At 43.2% G+C, this 21,407-nt stretch overlaps 1 protein-coding gene across 6 annotated transcripts in view; it reads left to right on the top strand.

The window, feature by feature from the left end:
- LOC138952779 (ral GTPase-activating protein subunit alpha-1-like) overlaps nucleotides 1–21,407 on the top strand; it is a 499,987-nt gene that overhangs the window by 346,552 nt on the left and 132,028 nt on the right. For all 6 annotated transcript variants that reach the window (XM_070324510.1, XM_070324511.1, XM_070324509.1 and 3 more), the window contains one exon: nucleotides 14,607–14,759. In XM_070324510.1, the coding sequence (XP_070180611.1) occupies nucleotides 14,607–14,759 (153 nt within the window). The remainder of the gene's footprint in view (nucleotides 1–14,606; nucleotides 14,760–21,407) is intronic.

Genomic DNA, 21,407 nt, shown 5'->3' with positions numbered 1-21,407 from the left:
CCAGTATACTACCACGTGTACTCGTCATTGTAGACATTTTAGCGACAGAGCAGGACCTAGAATTTTTACGCTCCGATATTATCAGGCCACTTTGCCTTTCTGTCAACCCTCACTCCTACTTGGTGAGAGCTTTCCAATTTTTGTTGTTGTTAACATTTTGCTTGTCAGCTAGAGAATTTCAGCAAACAATCTTAACTTTTCTTTGCTACATTCAGCTAGCTATAAATTATCGTTCAGCAATAGCTGACTCAGATAAAGTCAAGCACAGAAGTACAAAACAGGTAGAGGTCAAAGGCTGTACAGTATAACCTGTCAAATTAGGACACCCTTGGGACCAGTGAAAAGTGTCCTTATTCTGCAGGTGTCCTTATTTTACAGGTTCAAGCAAATGTGGTTGCGAAAAGGAAAGTTCTATATTGTATGTACAGTCGAACCCACTTAAAACGAACACGCTAGTTACGAATTTTGACTAATAACGCATTAGTTTTAAGTTCCCAACTGAATACCTCTTTCTTCATGCTTAAAAAAAATGCTTGAAACGAATTCTTTGTAACGAATTTATGCTTATAACGAGCACTTTTTGGATTCCCAAGCATGCATAATGTCTGTAATTTACTCACGCTTATGGCGAAATCTTTAAACTCGTCCCGAGATCGACATATCATATCATTTGCATAACGAACCCCTCTTTTAACAAACACGTTTTCATCGCCCCAGAGCCGCTTTGTCTCTAAAAGTCACAAGGCTACAAGGATCTGCGTGTGAGGCGAGGTCAAAGGCAGGTCCATTGTGATGGCTGGGTGGCCTCCTTTATAGACACTGACCTTCTTCCCAGGGGTCATTGACCCAGTTTTAGCTATGAGAGGTGGTTCCCCTTTCATATGAGAGAGGAAACACTTCCTGCACCCGGGTCAGTGACCAAGTTTAACCTATGGGGAGTTTAATCTATGGGGCGGTCTCTTTGATGTCTTGAGAGGAAACTTGGCCAGGGTAGTACATATGCACCAGAACTGGTGGACACCATGATCCGGAGATTGATCAGAATGTGCATGTACATGCTTTTACACGACTTTTTAAATTTTACTTCTAAAATTGTGACAGTAAAAAAATCAATCAATTCTCTTAATGCGAATTTCGGTTAAGACGAACTTATTTCCCGATCCCCAGTGATTCGTCTTAAGCGAGTTCGACTGTACATGTTTAAGAGTAAAAAAATAACAAGTAAAAACAGTGAAATACAGTATTTTATTACCAGTTGTAACAGATCCAGTCCACAGAGAAAGACTTTTAAAAAGAACACTTTATCACATGTTGTTAACACAGGCAGAACAAGAATATATAAATTATTTAAAGTAAAAATAATTGGTCCTTCAGACAACTTATCACAACAGCTTTAACACAGGTTGAACACAAGTTAACAGCTACTGAATCACATTTGTAACACAGGCAACACATCGAAAGTCTTCATCCCAAAAATGTATCCAATGTTGTCTGTTTGGCTTCTCCTGCTCGACGAATGCGAAGATCCTCCATTTGGCGGACGAGTTTAAAAGCAGTGTCTGTCAACTCTTGATCCTGCTGGGTTTCTGCAAACTGCAGTAGAGATGATGCAAGTCCACTTTTGATCTGCTCGACCGTCTCCCGATTCCCACAAAGCCATAATTTTTTCTCTGTCTATGCTGACTTTTGAAATCTGCGTCCTTCCACAGCCCAGCTCTTGCGCGATCGATCGCCATGATCAGCTTTTTCACCACAGACACTCGTTGCTCTAAAGTGAGAGCGTTTCGTTCCTTCCGCAACCTAGAAGCCATCGTAATTCATTCAAATTTCGGCAAAACGCGACTGAATCAGCTGTGCAAGTGTGTGAGAATCTTCGATGTTGTTTACAAATGTACCGACTTCCGTCGAATACTTTCGATGCATTTCATTGGCTATGAGGTTGCTGACCAATCGCTAATAAGCTTGTTTCAGTTTCAGCTCAAAGCCGACCAATCGCGATTAAGCTTCTTTTACCTCTCAAATCAAGCTTGCGAGAGAGAGAAGACAGACAATCGCAATGATGTTTGGAAGTTAAACGAACATCCTTTGTCCGTATTGAGCAGTTACACAATTAGTAGGGACCTAAAATAAGCGTCCGCATCCGTAATTCCGAGGTGTCCGCTAAGTACAGTGATTTTAATGAAGGAAACGATCCGTGCCAATAAAGACTGTCCGTATTGTGCGAGTGGCCGTAAGTCCAGTGACCGCTTTCTACAGGTTTTACTGTACAAGAAACAAAGCAAGCCTAAAATGGTTGTTCATGTTACAGATAATGAAAACAATACTTCATTCATTGTGCCAATTTTTTCTCCAGACGAACTTAAAGCCTCGTCATCCGCCATTAATGTTTCGTCCGCCATGACAACCCCAGCGACAAGCTCGCTGGTCTCGTCGATAGTATAGAAGCCTAAAATGGTTGTTGATGTCACAGATAATGAAAACAATACTTCATTCATTGTGCCAATTTCTTCTCCAGACGAACTTAAAGCCTCGTCATCCGCCATTAATGTTTCGTCCGCCATGACACCCCCAGCGACAAGCTCGCTGGTTTCATCGATCTCTCATTCCAGAGATACGTGGCATTGTCAACTATAAAATGCAGAGAGCAGCCACGGCTGACAATATTGTTCTCTCTCCGTTGGTTGGAGATTCAGGGTCTCTAGCATCTTTCAGGTTTCCACCTCCCTCCGTCATGGTTACGTCTTCTGACGTCATTTCCGGCAACACCACAGCAGCCGGTCCTTCCGGTTTAACCTACGGAGACGGACTTCCTCTTCCGGCAGCACCGCCATTCGCTTCAGACCTGCCTTTCAGTGTTAACTTCCCGGGTAGTGCCGGAAGTTGCACAACTAGGCTTTCTCCCCTTAACAAGGGAGATTGGCCTCTGCTTAGTCACTTTCAAGGAAGTAATCCGGTTATGCACACTCCCATGGGAGTTCGATCAGAGCGCACTCACAATGCGCAAGGTACAGTTACTCGATTCCTTTTCGGTTGTACATCAAGGTGTCACTTCCGCAATGTCTCCCCACCTTTGGGTGGGTGAGAGGATCGAGTTTGGACAAGCAGCCTTCGGGCAGCAAGGCTTCCAGCCATTGTCCAAGCAGCAAGGAGGTTATGCACGACAGCTTTCGGCGAATGCGTATACCCCTCCTTTCCCGGTCTCTCGACCAGAAGCTGCTTCGGCCTCTCTTCAACTTCCCCTGCCTCGGTGGGAAGTTGATGAAGCCAGATTTAGACCAACAGGATGTCCGGCACTCTAGGTCAACTATAAACCAAGCAGCAAGGAGGGTATGCACGACAGCTTCCGGCGAATGTGTTTACCCCTCCTTGTTCCGGCTTCTCTTCAACTACCCCCTCCTCAGCAGGAAGTTGACGAAGCCAGACTCGGACCAACAGGGCTTCCGGTTTACGGTACCCTAGGTCATCTACACTCTACCGGTCACGGCCTTCAAGGTTACAGCCATGCATTCTCATCGGCGTTTCCGGTCCCAACCCAAGAGATGATGAGTCTTCGTCAGCATTAGGGGACTTGGACTCTTAATGCAGACGAACCAGGCCGTGTCACGCTTCCGGCCAGGCTTCCTCGCGGCATCTGTTCAAAGGAGATGAAGTCTCCCTCGAGGTTCAAGGAACTTCATCAACACTTACCAAGAACTCCTTTCTCAACCATTCTAAGCAGAGCAAAGTATCACACGCTAAGCCTGCCCCTTCAACACAGGCAACGCATAGCAACCATAGCCAGCAAGCGAAAACCGTAAACGTTCTCAAACTCCTACCAGAGGAACTTCTCTCAACAAGAAGCCCTCCTTCGGTAGAGGTAGGGGCAGCTCTTGCAAGCCGCACCCCCGATCCCCGCGTATGAGGCCTGATGACGTCGTCAGCCAATCTTATATGTGTGACTTACCAAGAATGCATCTCGAAGGCTTCAGGTCTCTCCCCGCAGGAGCGGCCATAGGACAGAAATGGGTTATAGCTTAACTGCGAATAGCCCACCACCTTAATTAGCAATCTTATATGTGAGTTGGAGTAAGAATATGTAATTTAATCAAAAATTTCAATAATAAATTTTCATTTGATTAACATAGTTAATGCCCTAGCTCCCAGCCATCACTGCTTTATAGTTTCTATATGATTCTATGAAATGTCTTTATGACGAGTACGCGTGGTAGTGTAATGGTGGTTGCATGGACATGTAATATGTCAGGTAACTCAGGCAGACCTAGCCCTAGTTATGGCTAAGCGTCTTTTTGAGCTGCCTTTATGTAATAAAGCGGCTCTTAGTCAAACTGGAGATATTAGCTTAACACGCATTTACCCACCCTGCCAGAGAAAAAAACACAAATTAAATGTTTCACATGAGGATGCGCGTGCCAACCTAACACTTGACGTCGAAGAAATGTGCTAGTGAGACCTGGGACGTTTATTCACGAAGCATGGGTGCTTTGACAAAGCATGGGTGTGTACACTAGTCAGATAATATATTTTTTAATTCGTTTCAGTTGTTTTCAAAGACGTTTTCAATTTAAGGTGAATGTTTACGTCAACGCATACGTCTGGGTTTGGAAATATCTTAACTAAAAGGCTGGGGGGAACAGGAATTTCCGAAAATGAGATTGGCACAAATTATGTCTTGCTTGAACAAAAACTCATCATTTTCAAAACAAAATTTGACAAATAGTTTACAACAATGTCTACCATATGGCTTTACAAACACACATCTCGTTTTAATGCCAAAAAAATATTAAATTTTAAGAATAACATTTATTTATGTGATATGAACAATCTGCAACCAATGAATTTGTTTATAATGCGGTCAATGACCAATGTTTCGGTGTCAGCTAAGGGCAGAAGCTGTGGTAGCTACCCATTTGTAGAGGGAAAATGCACCTGTCAATCCGTTCTGGCTAACGGTTGGGTATTCTGCAGCATTTGTCTCTCTCTCTTTCTCAGCTTAGTTGACCAATGGCTAAACAACATTAATAGTAACCAGTTCTGTGCTGCTCTATTTGTTGACTTTGCTAAAGCTTTTGACCTAATTGACCATAAACTCCTTATCAAAAAGCTTGAGATTTATGGATTGGCAACTGATTCTGTTAACATTTTAAAATCTTTCCTGTCAGACAGACAGCAAAGTACTTATCTGAATCAATCATACTCTTGTAAACAAACAGTAAGGTTTGGAGTTCCACAAGGTTCTATTCTTGGTCCTTTACTATTTTCTATCTATATTAATGACCTACCATTATTTGTTAAATGTATGTGTGAAGTATTTGCAGATGATACTACAATTCATTCTAGTTACAAAGATCTAAGTGAGCTAGCAAGAGTCCTCCAAGAAAACATTGATCGATTGCTGGAATGGTCAGAACTAAACCATATGTCACTGAACCCAAATAAAACTAAATGCATGCTTCTAACCACTAGACAAAAACGACAAAATCTATCATCAAAACTTCCTAAACTACAAATACAAAATCAAGATGTAACTGAAGTTGATAACCATACAGTTTTGGGAATAACCATTGATAATAATCTGTCTTGGTCAAAACATTTAGATACACTTTGTAAAAATACTTCTAAAAAAATATATCAGTTATCAAAAATTAAACACTTTCTAGACCTACGCACACCACACGGAAACTGTTTTTTCAGGCATATATTCAATCAACTATTGATTATGCGTCCACAGTGTGGGACTCTGCAAGTGCAAACACTTTGAAACACTTGTGCTCTTTACATAGACGAGCTGTAAAATTAATTTTTTAAAAAATGCATCTCTCTCTACGTCTGATTATAAAAAATTAAAGATTCTTCCTATCAAATCAAGATTTATCTATAACAAAGGTGCAATGATGCATAGAATTATGTCAGGGAATGCACCTACATTCATTGCCTCAAATTTCAAACTGAATAATTCAATAAAACTAAACAAATTAATTACCCCAACCCCTAGAATTGACCTTTACAAATCAAGTCTTTCTTATTCTGGCGCCTTATTGTGGAACTCCATTCCTGATTTAATTAAAATGCAATTCAGTGAAACTTCCTTCAAAGAAATGTATATGCTGTTTCTCTTGGAAACAAGTAAATAATTATGTGATAATATTACATCATTGCTTGATATTCATAATGCATTTTGAATGTCTTTTTAATTGTTTGACATGTTAATTATATACATTGTATTGTAATTAACTTAACTTCTATTTCTTCTTGTTATTAATCGAGTTACCCTCAATGGGCGAGGGCCGGACGAAAAAAAGCATGTATACTTTGCTTATTCTGTTACCCTCGATAAATAAATAAAGTTCAAAGTTCTCTCTCTCTCTCTCTCTCTCTCTCTCTCTCTCTCTCTCTCTCTCTCTCTCTCTCTCTCTCTCTCTCTCTCTCTCTCTCTCTCTCTCTCTCTCTCTCTCTCTCTCTCTCTCTCTCTCTCTCTCTCTCTCTCTCTCTCTCTCCAATGAGTCTCAATACTTTCAAAAAACACCTTTCACTGTATTTAATGTTAAATTACGAAAAATCACAGTGATGGAAGACTTCGTTTGGTTATATTTTCATTTGTCCAAAGCATCAGTGTTCATTATATCCACACAAAAACACTCAAAGCTTTAATAACACATTAAATTACATATCTTACCCAACTCACATATAGCAATTAACCCTAGTTCAGTGCTGGTAACGCTGTACGCGTCCCCTTGGTAACAAGGAAGGCGCCTCTAAAAAAAGAGTGACATGAGACCCGTAAGGGTGTCTAAGCCAGCCCGGAAACGAGACTGCCTTCCGTATGCGCGCGCATACACCGCCATATGCAATTCATTCCAAAGCTCAGCGCCAGTGAGACTGGTCGCATTTGATGTACGCTCCGGCTGTTTCAGCCGTTTTGACTTAGTCTTTTGACTTTGTTGTTCCTCTTGGTATCTTCTTGCATCTGGACTTCTCTACTGCTGTTGAGGTGAGGTCGTTCTTGTTTATTCTTGATTTTGGCAGCGTTGTTGGCCGCTTTTTGGACTTGCAAAATTTTTTCAAAATTTTTTCGTGAGTCTTTGTTGTGTCATGGCCGACAATGCCAAGAAGTGGTGTACGCCTAAAAGGTAGCTGCTGCGCCCACTTCTTCTAAAGAATCTTCTAGGAAGACTAAACAATCCGTTTCTGGTGAAGATACTCTTGCAAAAAATCTTTTGATGTGGTTGTTGATTTGCCCGCTAAGCCGGTAGACAAGACAGCGGCCATTTTGTCGGCTAAGCCGGTTGACAAGACCGCTCACGTGAATAAACCTGCTAAGGGGGATTCTCCCCCTGTGGTGCCGGGGTTGGCATCCGCTGATGTTGCTGCTTTGTTGTTATCTCTTAGTTCGCAGGTGTCTACTTTAGCGGCCGAGATTACTTCGACGAGAGCGGAGCTTCGTTCTCTTCCCTCGGGTGTGGCTGGCGTCTCTTCGCTTGCCAGCGTTCGCTCGTCTCCTGCCACTACAGTCACGAGAGCGGAGGTGCATGCCTCTCAGGATGAGGAGATTGTGCCGTGTCCGCTTTTGGGTTCGCATTCCGGCGTTCCGTCTCGTACACAAGGTATGTCTGCTGAGTTAGTAACCGGGTTCTCCGGCCAAAACTCGGCACGTGGTCAGGAGCGAGTAGCCTCAGGCGCATGGCGGCCAGGCGAAAGTTCTTATCTCTCGGCTGACTCAACCCGCTTTGGCGGCCTTTCAGTGGGGAGTAAGAGCCCTGGTACACGTAAGGAAGTTCCACTGCACTCTGCTCAGTCTGGGGACGGGGGCGAGTGTGTGTGGCTTCCGACCCCGCCCTCTGGGCGTGGGGTAGACAGTAAAGCTGGTTCTCTGCTAGACAATGGTGTCAGTACGGGAGTCAGCTTTCGGATTGCATGGTAGTGCAAGACGACTGGTTTACTGTGTGCAAAGCTAGGTGGTGCTTGGATCGACCAGGAGTGTCTTTCTGGGTGTCACCTTCCTGATTGCGATTGCGAGCATGAAGGAGAGGTTAACGAGGGGGCGTCCACGGTGGTGGACGACTCCCAGCTTACTTGCCGTTCAAGTTGTCCAGCGCAGTGACGTGGGCAGCGGAAAACGGCATTTAGGCACTGTGTGCGAAACTAGGTGGTGCTTGGATCGACCAGGAGTGTCTTTCTGGGTGTCACCTTCCTGATTGCGATTGCGAGCATGAAGGAGAGGTTAACGAGGGGGCGTCCACGGTGGTGGACGACTCCCAGCTTACTTGCCGTTCAAGTTGTCCAGCGCAGTGACGTGGGCAGCGGAAAACGGCATTTAGGTATTGTGGAAGTTGGTGATTCTGGGATCGACCGCGAACGGCTTGGCCGGGAGCGTCTTTCCGGGGGTCACCTTCCTGATTGCCATTGCGAGCATGAAGGAAAGGATAACGAGTGCGTCCACGGGGATGGACGACACCCAGCTTAACTTGCCGTTCAAGTTGTCCAGCGCAGTGACGTGGGCGGCGGAAAACGGCATTTAAGTTTTGACCGGAAGGGGTGGTTGAGAACAAAGGGGTAACTTACTCTACCTCTATCTGGTTCCGACTTCTGGAAGTTCGGAGGAACAGGATGTTCTCTTCAGCTTCCTGGATTTGTTGTCCATTGCCCTGGAGTTGGCAATTGGCCGCGTGTAGCCGGGTTCTCCGGTGAAAGTGGTGTACGTTCGCAGGAGGAATGTGGCACGCATTTTCGTGGCTGGGCAACGTAAGCTTCCGCCCTGGGGGCAGGAGGTTGTTGGTCTGAGTGATTCTTGGATTGACCATGCAAGTCTCTCTGGGGGTCACCTTCCTAACTTTGTAACCAAGTAGGAAGGAGAGGATTGTGAGGGTGTGTCCACGGTGGTGGATGACACCCAGCTTAACTTGCCGTTTAAGTTGTCCAGCGCAGTGGCCTGGTCAGTGGAAAACGGCATTTAGGTTTTGACAGGAACGGGGGGCAGGTAGCGAACGGAGGGCTGGTTCTTTGTTGGACAGTTAAGTCAAACAGGGAGTCAGCTTCCGGATTGCACGGTTGTGCTTGACGGCTGTTCAGATGAAGGTGCTTACGCATTACTGAAGAGCCCTGATTTTAGGTTCCGTTTCATGTTAGCAAGTGCAGTGGTGCTCGCAGCTGAAATGGTTTGAGGACTACGGGATCGTCCGGTGTGTTTTTATGCTACCTGTGGGTTCTGATGTTTACTAATCCACGGCCGGTTTCGCTTCCGCTTTTGTGGCTGTGGCTTCCGGTACAGGATGGGATAGCCTTCTACCGTTAACACTGGGGTGTTGGTAGTCGGCACCTTTCAGCCTTTGGCTGTCGGTTCCGTCGCTGCGGTTCCTTTGCTGTTATTCAGGCTGTGTCCACTTCCTTTTCCAGTTTTCCCGCTGGAAGGAGACAGGTGGATGGAGTTTTGGTCATGGAGTTCCGGTGTTGAATTTTTTCAAAACTTTTCCGATTTTTGGCAAGTATTGCCTTATCGGGATTGGTGACTGGTTCTCATCATTTCGATGATTGTTATGATGCTTTTGAACGAGGGGAGGCTTATACTTCAGCTGTGTCGCTGTTCGCGGCATTTTGAAGTTGATTTGAGCCTTCTGAGGAGAATCTTTGAGTGTTAAGTTCTTAGATCCTCTGGCGGGGTCTTTTTGTACTTGTGGAGTTTTCACAAGCGAGTCTTCTTTGTCACCACTACCTGTGTAGACAACGTTCGACTTTATACCTGCGGCGGCGTTGCTTTAGCTTGTGTCTTACGCTTAAGAGCGTGTCACTCGCGGAGCGCTTTCTGTAGGCTTCGGTTAACTCCAAACTTAAGAACTTAGGTTCTCTGTTTTTGTTCTACGGAACCGCCCTCGGGTTTGGCTAAAATCCATCTGGATTTGGATAGCTAGGAGAAAGTGTCTGTAAGATCAAGATCTCCTAGCTCGGGGAGTTTGTGGCTTCGGGTTTTTATGATGGGCTCGTTTGAACAAAACGCGCTTTTACTCTCGCCTGGGTGGTTACGTTCTAACTGGATATCTTTGTGGTCTGACAGGACGCAGATACAAAGGAGTTAACTTTGCCGGTTTTTTACCTGAGGGTAAGCCTCTGCCTTTAAAGTTTTGTTCTTTTGGCTAGGCTTTAATCTCTTTCTTGTTTGAAAGGTCTCTTTTTGAGACCCCTTCTATGCACGCGGGCTTTTATCTATCAAAGAGACGCTCACGGTAAAAGGGAAGCGCAGGGCAGGCCTTGGCTGTCGTTTGTTTCCAAACGAAAAGCTTCAGGCTGGCTGTTATCTACTTTAGCTTTTGGCTCTATACCCTCGCTTTCACAGGATCTTTCTCATAGATCGTTTTGGCGACCTGTTGGTCGCACAGTACGGGTCTTTGCTATCTTGGTTCCAGACCTCTTAAGGCTGGCAAGAAGGCGTCTTTGCTTTCTCACATTCCAGTTACACGGATGTCTTCTGTAAGGATATCCTTGGGATACTTAGGGGCTTCCGCCTCAACTCTGGATTTGATTCAGAGTCTTTATAGGGGTTTTGGGCGTGTTTGTTCGCTTGTCACTTAGACTGGCTTGGTTCGAAGCGCTTATTTCTTACGGAATGAACTCCTCTTCTCTACGTGTAATGCAGGTGGCGATCCACCTATTCTGGGTTTCCGTTTTTCTTTCATGTCTTATTTTTAAGACTTTATGTAATTTCTGTCACTTTGGTACGGCTTGGTGCAGCGTTGCTTTAACCCGTTTCAAGGCTAGCCTGGCGGATCTACACGGAAAACGGCCAAGCTTACTCTAGTAGCTTCTGTGAGAAGTGGGAGTAAGCATACTTTCTGGCTATTTTGATTATGGACATCTTTTTCAAGAAAGACTGATCTATGGCTTTTGGGTTGCTTCGAAATTTTCTGGCATTTAAGCAAAAATGGAAAACAAGCTTCGAGTTGCATTTTCAATTCATGAAGCAAGGGTGTGGCTCCTTTAGAGTCACGTTTAGTCAATTAAAACTTTTCGGGTTTCGAAGTTTTTTCCGACTTGCACGGATCTTGTTAGATCATTGAATCAAAGGTTACTTGCCTTATCTTTCATCTCCATCGTGATTCTACCTTGGCTTTTATGCGGAAAACGGGGAAAACCAGCTTCCAATTGTATTTTCAATTCAGGAAGCAAGATTTTGGCTCCTTTAGAGTCAGGTTTGGCTCTTTTAATATTTCGATTTTCGAAAAATTTTCTGACTTTCACGGACCTTGTTAGATCGTTGAATTAAAGGCCATTTGCCTTATCTTTCGTCTCCGTCTTGATTTAACCTTGAACGGTTGGAAATGACGTTAAACACTGTTTTAGGGTGGGTACAGGTCTATCTACTCTGGTAGGGGTATGACTTTTTGAAGTCAACCTTACCTAGATGGACTGCTACACTGGACTCTTGCTCCTGGGGAGCTTGATGTGGTTATTTGTCCCGTGAGGACTCTCAGAAGGTACCTGTCACGGACTCGGCATTGAGTCAGAAAATCTGAAGCTTTTATGATATCACTTAGCACAGCAAGGTGTAAGGATATTGCGAAAGTTTATTTAACCAAGTGAGTCTCTACTTTGATCAGACAGGTGCTTACCTGGTGATTAACACAGTCTGGAGATGTTAGGGCAGTTTTGCCTCTCACCGTATGAGGCAAGGCCTTGGGCCTCCTCTTTGACAGTCCTCTGGTCGGGCCGTTTGGCTGAAGTACTGGAGTCGGCTTACGGGCGGTCTGAGGAGGTTTTTATTAACCTCTCCCTCAGAGACGTCTTGGGACAGGACGGCAGTTCCGCGTTACCGGTTATGGTAGCCTTGGAACAGGTTCTAATTTCATGATTTCTCTATATACCCGCCACCTATAGTAGCAATCTGCTATATGTGAGTTGGGTAAGATATGTAATTTAATCAAAAATTTTAGTAATAAATTTTCATTTGATTAATATACTTACCCAACTCACATCGTTTATTCCCTCCCGCCTCCCCGCTGTGGTGGGTGTTTGGGTCTAAAAAAGGAGTGAGTTGGGCTTCGCTTTAGAATGAATTGCATATGGCGGTGTATGCGCGCGCATACGGAAGGCAGTCTCGTTTCCGGGCTGGCTTAGACACCCTTACGGGTCTCATGTCACTCTTTTTTTAGAGGCGCCTTCCTTGTTACCAAGGGGACGCGTACAGCGTTACCAGCACTGAACTAGGGTTAATTGCTATATGTGAGTTGGGTAAGTATATTAATCAAATGAAAATTTATTACTAAAATTTTTGATTTACTCATGCATGTGTATTCAGCATTGTTTTCACTACGTTACATATACGACGCTTTATATTTGTGTATAATATGTAATGTGTAAATATTCATATGTTGTTGTTTTTCTCTACCTTTTTTTCTACGTTAATATCCGTGTAAATATGTGATTAGATTTGTCCCCTCTCTGGTCGAGGGCTGGTTGAAAAAAAGCTCGTTGTATTGCTTATGCCACAACCCTAGAAAAATAAAATTTGATTTCATCTCTCTCTCTCTCTCTCTCTCTCTCTCTCTCTCTCTCTCTCTCTCTCTCTCTCTCTCTCTCTCTCTCTCTCTCTCTCTCTCTCTCTCTCTCTCTCTCTCTCTTTCTCAGTATGGTTTAAAACAGTTTTGTGTGAATTAAGGTCGCGGGTGAGAATCCGGCCCGGGTTGGACACGGGTCAACTGTTTGTGCAGACCAAGAGATGATATCCATGTCCCACCCCTGTGTCACCACTATCTATCTCCCTCTCTCTCTTTTTTTTTGCACTCCGTTATCTGGGCACAAGCGGATTTTCTTCACGTGTCGTCTGCTACCGTTCATTATTTTTTTTATCTTCCACTCTCTGTCGGTGACTCCTTTCTTTCTTTCTTTTTCTCTCTCTCTCTCTCTCTCTCTCTCTCTCTCTGTCTCTCTCTCTCTGTATCTCTGTCTCTGTCTCTGTGTCTCTCTGTCTCTGTCTCTGTCTCTCTCTCTCTCTCTCTCTCTCTCAACCCCTAGAATTGACCTGTACAAGTCAAGTCTATCTTATTCTGGCACCCTATTGTGGAACTCCATTCCTGATATAATTAAAATGCAAGTCAGTGAAACATCATTTAAGGAACTCTACATGCTGTTTCTCTTGCAAACAAATAAATAATTCTGTAATAATATTTCATCATTAACAGCTATTGTGTTTTCAGCGTAGCAATAGGGTCCGATATTTAGACGAGACAAGTATAATGCAGACGAGTCGAAGACGAGTCGCATTATACTTCTTCGAGTCTAAATATCGGACCCTATTGCTACGCTGAAAATACAATAGCGATTATATAGCTGTTCTGACCTTGATTTGTTGTTCCAAACTTACAAAATGACAGTTGCGTTGATCTCAGATTTTGATTGCAGACGCCGTTTCTTATGCGCATTAGTTTTGCGCAGGCGCCACACTGACTTTGGAAAAAAAACCTCGATTTGACAACACAGCTGTTAAACAGCGTTTTATTAGTTCATTCGTATACAACAAAAAGAAGTTTGAGTTATTTTAATTTTGAACAAGACTACTTATGAAGAAGACCAAAACACAACATCAACGGAAAACTAGAAACAACTGAAGAACTAGGATGCAACAAGGGGAGGAGAAGAGAACAGCTAATCCGTACAACGCGAGCAGACGGCAGCGAAGTTTTCAGTTTGGGTGAATGGCATTTATACTTGTCTCATCATGAAGCGAATTTTTCAACCTCAGTTTTAAACGACTACATGAATGTTAGTGCCATGGGTTGTACATCAATACTTCAGAGAGGAAGTGGGGTATTTAGTGTGGAGTTACGAGATAAGAAAAGCCGAATGCGAAAGTTTGTGTCAGTCGGCAACAGCTCACACAGGCACACAAAAATGGCTGTTACGTTTTACTCCCCTGTTTGTACATTTTTCGACTTTGGGCATTTTGTGGTGTTTAGGGACAGAAAATATGTGGTTTAGTCCTGTTTCATCGGGAAGTTAGCAGAAAAGGGTATGCTATCGACATTTGTAAAGCTGAAAAACATTCCCGAGAAGAATTTCAAGTTGTTAGTGTATGGGTCAACTGTTTGTGCAGACCCAGAGACAGTATCCATGTCCCACGCCTGTGTCACCACGGCCACGGGGCGGCTCTCTTGGCCCCGTTAAGGTCAATGCTTGTTTCTGAGGTTACTTCCCTTTGACAGGTCAGCGTATTTTTAGGCTCTTAGCATCTAAACTGCGTCTATGCTCATATGTGAGTTGGTTAGTATACATGTATTAATCAAATGAAAATGTATTATTGACATTTTCGATTTTTGATTTGGTTGTTTAATGGTTGTTTCTCAGCCCTGTTTATCAGGGCTGCTGCAGTTTTAGTAAACCCCCAAGTCCAATTTACCTCCACCTCCAATTCAGACATCAATAGTCAATAGTATCAATAAAGGAAAAGATTAGTGAGATGGGAGAAGATATAGAAAGAAGAGTCAGAGAGAGAGAGTTGTAGTCGTAAAAGACACAGCATGTCATAAATGTATGACTTGTGCTCTGCCAGATGACCTGAATAATTTCTTTTGTTTGATTGTTTTGAATTCTTACATTGATCTATGCTACCTGTACATCACCAGATTGACCTGGAGACACATCAGGGCTTTCTGGGCGGACTGCAGCAGAACAAAACGACCGGTGACACAGCGCCGTACTACGCCAACTCTACCTGTGAGGTTGTCTTCCACGTCTCCACGCGAATCCCTTGTCAGGGCAATGACTGGCACATCAAAGTAAGAGATCAGTGGTTTTTTGGTGCCTTAGTGGCTTGATCATATGCTAAGCTAAGTGCAAAACGGGCTACTGATTCGTTATAATGTGTGTTTTTCTGTCACATGTGTCTTGTGAAAGTTTTGCCGATTGATTTATGTTTCTGTCTAATGTCCAGACACCTGTAGATCGTAAATGCACTTAGCTGTCTGTGTTCATCCACTAGAGGCTGAACAACCACAACACCTTCTTACCTCATTGGTCTATATGCCGACTGTCCAACAGAACTTTTCTCAGTGCTCTGTACAGTAGCATGTGCCCCGACCCTGACAGATGAATCCCATCTGCTAAAAAAATGTTTCTGATACTGAGCAAACTTCTCTGCTGGAGGGAAAGCCACGTAGTGGGGGAACAAACCCACTATCCTGTGTGCCGTTTTCAGCTGTTGATGAAGAAGCCTATTCACCTCCCTGGCTATGTCATTGAAACCCCCCCAGCCACTGTATCTCTGTGTCATCCCTGACACCACCACTACTGAGTTTGCCAATGTTTGCACCCTCACACACAGATGCCACAGCTCACGAAACACTTTATTCGGTGTCGTTCCGGGAACAATATTATTGTCCCCCACCATTAGCACTATCACTCCCCATTTTTTCCGGGTGAAAATGGCCCTGTTCTGTTCTAGCATTGATTCAACGTCGCTTATTTTTCGGCCCCCTCTCCCATCGAATATCTGCTCAAAACCATCAAAACCTAAATCTGGCCGCACCCCCTCATCTGTGTTCACAAATCGCTGAAACCTCCACGTGAAAGAGTGCCCGACCACCGCACAACTTGTAAACATTTTCGCTCCCGCCGTCTTTCTTCACAAAGAAACTAGTCACGTGACCGAGCGATTCGCGTTGCCACTGCTCGGACCAATTTTAATGCCAGGAGAAGATGATACTGTCTTCTTTTCTCCCTGAACACTTTTACTGACGGCTGTCAGCTAATTGTACCATCACCGTCTACCTAGCTATCACCCTCGTTCCTTCGAGTGTCACTCCCGGCAAACGTGAAACCACATGTTTCTGCCTACGGTGCCACGCTGTCTCCCAGTTTCCCAAACTCCAAACTTTCCTTGCAGACAACTAATTGGCCCCACTCGAGCCTATTACCGCTGTTTCGATCTCAATCGCCCCTCTCGACAATCGAGCAACAAAACAAAACAAAACAAGGTAAAAGTACGTGTACCTTCTCTTTCCAAATCCTTGAAACGTTGAAAATTTTCGCACAGTTGTTTGGGACGTCTGGCACTGGCTACCGCAGATGCAGAAATGGCAGAGAGACTGATCTTGGGCCGGCTGGCCAATGGGAAGACGGCATTCCGCTCATTAGTTATGCATATGACCTGTGCTCTGGCACCGTCTATACACCACAATCTCGCTTCTCTTCACACCCAAAAATATCATTTTTGCGATAAATACCTTTGATGACGTCATATCCGGCTTTTTGTAAAAGTTGAGGCGGCACTGTCACACCCTCATTTTTCAATTAAATTGATTGAAATTTTGGCAAAGCAATCTTCGACAAAGACCGGGGTTTGGTATTGCATTTCAGCTTGGTGGCTTAAAAACTAATGAGTGAGTTTGGTCATTAAAAATCGGAAACTTGTAATTAAAATTATTTTTTTATTAAACGATCCAAAAACAATTTCATCTTATTCTTCGTCATTTTCTGATTCCAAAAACATATACATATGTTATATTTGGATTAAAAACAAGCTCTGAAAATTAGAAATATACAAATTATGATCAAAATTAAATTTCCGAAATCGTTTTAAAAACTATTTCATCTTATTCCTTGTCGGTTCCTGATTCCAAAAACATATAGATATGATATGTTTGGATTAAAAACACGCTCAGAAAGTTAAAACGAAGAGAGGTACAGTAAAGCGTGCTATGAAGCACAGCGCAATCGCTACCGCGCCAAACAGGCTCGTCACTTTCACTGCCTTTTGCACTAGCGGCGGACTACGTTCAGTTTCATTCTGTGAGTTCCACAGCTTGACTAAATGTAGTAATTTCGCCTTACGCGACTTGTTTGTTTTGTTATTGGGGAGCATCCGTCTTTATTGATCTTTTTTTCTGTTCTTTTTTCCTGCTTTTTATATTAAAGTCAAGATTGGATTTTTTGTGAAAGCATAGGACAGTTTCTTTACGCAATTAAAAAACAAGTCGCGTAAGGCGAAATTACAACATTTAGTCAAGCTGTCGAACTAACAGAATGAAACTGAATTCACTGCATTTTTACAGCAAGAGCGTATAGGTCCAATTCATTCTTCTTACTCGGCGTGACGTTATCAAATGGATCGGCTAGCTTTAGCCCTAAGGGGCACAACTCCGCTCATACTTTCTTCGCGCCGCCATATTGGATGCCGTCTTTGTTAGTTTTCTTCATTGCACTCTTGTTCTTTTTGCGTATTTCACTGTGTATGCAGACAAAATGAAGAAAACTGTGCATGCATGAGTCCAAAGGGGATCTGCCTTTTTAACACAACAGCACAACATAAAAAGTAAAGCAAGAATACATTATTATATTCATTTATTTATTCTTTATCTCAAATTACCATGCAGACAGTGCCCCAAAATTCACAAGATAAAGCTCTCAAGACAGGCAAATGAGGTACAATGCAGCTCAGGTAACTACTGCAAAGTATAATTTTCAAAGCATCCTATCACAGTGTTCACTCTAAAGGCACAACCGATGGACAATTGTTGATTAGCGCACTGCACACAGCAAAAAATAACCAGTTATAATCGTCTTCTCCGCTCAGTAACTTCCTTCCAGTTGTCACCCTGATGGTAAACAACTTTAGGGATCCTAAAGTGTGCCTGCTGACTGCAGTTTTTGGCCACACAACATGTCATTTTCACTTTTGTCGAGTCGCCACCCAACGCTCAAGCACTGTCAGAGATCGTGCAAGGCATCCAACATGGCGGCGGATGACCAATTCCAGAGAGTTACGACCCGTGATTCTCATACCGCGCGCGCCGAGTAGAAATGCTGTTGATAACTTGAGTTTCTGCAATGGGCCTATACTCGTAGCATCGTCAGTCCACCGCTCGATACAATGGCAGTGAAATTGACAAGAAGAGCGGGGTAGTAGTTGCGCTGAGAAGGTTAGCACGCTTTTCTTTATCTCTATTCTTTTTAACTTTCTGAGCGTGTTTTTAATCCAAACATATCACATCTATATGTTTTTGGAATCAGGAACCCACAAGGAATAAGATGAAATTGTTTTTAAATCGATTTCGGAAATTTTATTTTAATAATAATTTTTGTATTTTTAATTTTCAGAGCTTGTTTTTAATCCAAATATAACATATTTATATGTTTTTGGAATCAGAAAATGATGAAGAATAAGATAAACATAAATTTGGATCGTTTTTAAAAAAAAAATTTTTTTTTACAATTTTCAGATTTTTAATGACCAAAGTCATGAATTAATTTTTAAGCCACCAAGCTGAAATGCAATACCGAAGTCCGGCCTTCGTCGAAGATTGCTGGGCCAAAATTTCAATCAATTTGATTGAAAAATGAGGGTGTGACAGTGCCGCCTCAACTTTTACAAAAAGCCGGATATGACGTCATCAAAGATATTTATCGAAAAAAAGAAAAAACCTCCGGGGATATCATTCCCAGGAACTCTCACGTCAAATTTCATAAAGATCGGTCCAGTAGTTTGGTCTGAATCGCTCTACACACACACACACACACACACACACACACACACACACACACACACACACACACACACACACACACACACACACACACATACACCACGACCCTCGTCTCGATTCCCCCCTCTACGTTAAAACATTTAGTCAAAACTTGACTAAATGTAAAAATGAACACAGAGACAAAAACCGGTTGTTGCAGCGAATGCAATTGAGGCCTATAAAGAAAAAGATCAATAAAATTTTAAAAAAAACAAAAAAACTTTTGCTCCCAGCGGCACTTGAACCCGGAGCGCCGGATCGAATTTCCGAATCCGTAACCACTGCACCATGCTACTCGTGTGAAAAAAAGCGTGATGAAAAGATGTGATATGAGTTATTCAGTCGTGATGGTTTGAAAGCTCGCCACCTTCGCCGAATGATTCGAGCACGTTTTTTTCGGTTAGTAACTGATCGAACTGTCGCTTTTGAGCCACTCTGTTTCAAGCATTTCACCTAAATTAAACAAGAATGTCACAGTTTGTGTCTATGGTGCAAGGTAGCCGACCGTCTCATTGTAGCCAAGTTACGACAGTTGCTCGATTGACGCATTTAACGTCTTCGATATTCTGTCTGAGCTCATTTCCCAATGAGCTGCCTTAAAAACAGGAATGTCCTGCAATTGTAGTATGCGTTGGAGGTTTCTTTTGGATGGGTAAGGACATTTAAGAAGCAATATCGTCGTATAATGATGTCAAGTGAGAGACCCTGCAAATTAACATTGAAAGTGGGAACTTCGGAAGCAAAGTTGCCAGCTACTCGGTATGCAAGAGCTAAATTGAAAGCCGAAGTAGTGGCTTCGAGAGTTCTGAGGTCAAGGTCGAGGAAATTGGGGGAATCCCAATTAGTGCGCATGCGTTTGTAAACGGTAGGCTTGGTGACCAGAGGAAACAAATCTCATCACGAGTTCGTAAATGGGCGAACGTTGATCGCGCTGTAGCTTTTACAATAGTTGTTGCTTCTGCCTGGTTGAACGAAAGGGTCGGTTCAAAGCTGTGATGATTGTCTTGAAATTGAATGACTGTCTATAATAATGATTTTGTTCACCAGAATGTTGGGGAGAATAAAACATTTTTTGTTTATGTGGTAGCGAAGTCGGTTATGTTAAACCTCTCCTTTTTTTAATGATTGTGTTTTGGACAAAATAGGTTGGTTAGAGCGAACGTTTGGGTTACTGGTAAATTTGAAAAGGCAGAAATCAATCAGTGTTTGGAGAATCAAGATATAAGGTGCAGTGAAAAGAAGATAAGTTCAGTGACTTTCATATTAATTGGGAAAATGTGTGTCCGAATTTTTACAAAAGATAAATTGTTGTACTTTGGTATTTGTACATTTTGTTTGTCCTCGTTAATTGTGAACAGGATGTATGTTTATATAAATTTGAAAGTCAAGATTGGATTTGTTTAGCCTACGCGCGTGTGTGCATGTGTGTTAGACATAGACATAGACATAGAACACTGTATTATCTCAATTACGAGAAACTCGGGTGTGGTGAATCATAATAAACAACATAAAACGTAAGAACATCAAAAAAATATTGAGGCACAAATACTCAACTCATAATAGTGTGTGGTAAGGGGGGATGGGGGGGTACACACACACACACACACACACACACACACACACACACACACACACACACACCGTGCACACCGTCGAACACACACACACCGTCGAACACACACATAACATCGAACACACACACACACACTCGCACACACACACACACACACACACACACACACACTCACTCACTCACACACACGCACACACACACACACACATACACACACACACACAAACACACACACACACGCACACACGCGCACACGCAAACAAATGTATGAAGGAACAGACGCACAATTATACCCGCACGCACGCACACACAGGCAGGCAGGCACTCGCATAGATACATACAAACACACACACACACACACACACACACACACACACACACACACACATAAAGCAATGACAAAAACAACAGCAGAAACTTACACTCAAACCCACACACACACACACACACACAAACACACACACACACACACACACACGCACACACACACACACACACACTCACACACACACACAGACACACACTCACACATGCACACAACGACACCCATTTTCATAAAAACACAGTAACCCCCTCGTATAAGCGGAAATGAAAGAGTGGTGGCCAATGACCCAGAACAAACAAAAGTCAAAGCTGGTAACTCAGGTTTGTATTCAGTTAAATTTGCACGAAATGCATGCACAAGATACGACTTTTCCTTCTATTTTCTCTCTTCGGGACTTTCATTTGCGTCAGCTCGGTTTGATATGAAAAACTGAAGAAAAGCCCTGCCTTTTTGCACTGAGAAACTGTGGAAGTAGCGTGTTTACTACTGGGTCTGGCTGAAGTACATTTATCCTCATTTACTTCCTCGTTAGCTTCCAAAGTAAACTCTTTTTTCGTCCCATGCATGCGAAAGTGAGGATGTACTTCCGATGTCGCTCAAAACTTAAGAAGTAGTCGCAAACTACCCTGAGTTACTTCCTCGCTTTGCTTCGAAGTAAACCCTTTTTCCGGCCCATGCATACGAAAGTGAGGCAAGTACTTCCGATGTCACTCAAAACTTCGGGAGTTGTCGCGAACTTCCCCCATAAGCATACGGGCCCAGGCTGTGTGTTCAGCCGTGTGTGTTTGTAAGATTGTGATTTGTTTACTTGCCTCAATCAATAAGATGCGATGCCAGTTTTGTTAGCTAACTTCTGATTGGTGGCTTGGACCCGTTTCTATGTACATCATAGCGTTTGAGATTTTTGGCAGAAATGTCCAGAACCGAACTTGAGAGAAGACGTACATGATTTAGACTGCATTGTACAGTTTTTGACCGCTCATGCGATCGACACCTATCCTTGGCA

Source organism: Littorina saxatilis, linkage group LG17, assembly GCF_037325665.1.
Source record: "Littorina saxatilis isolate snail1 linkage group LG17, US_GU_Lsax_2.0, whole genome shotgun sequence".
Taxonomy (NCBI): domain Eukaryota; kingdom Metazoa; phylum Mollusca; class Gastropoda; order Littorinimorpha; family Littorinidae; genus Littorina; species Littorina saxatilis.
The sequence above is the reverse complement of the archived record's forward strand: the minus strand, read 5'-3'. Positions and strand labels throughout refer to the sequence as shown.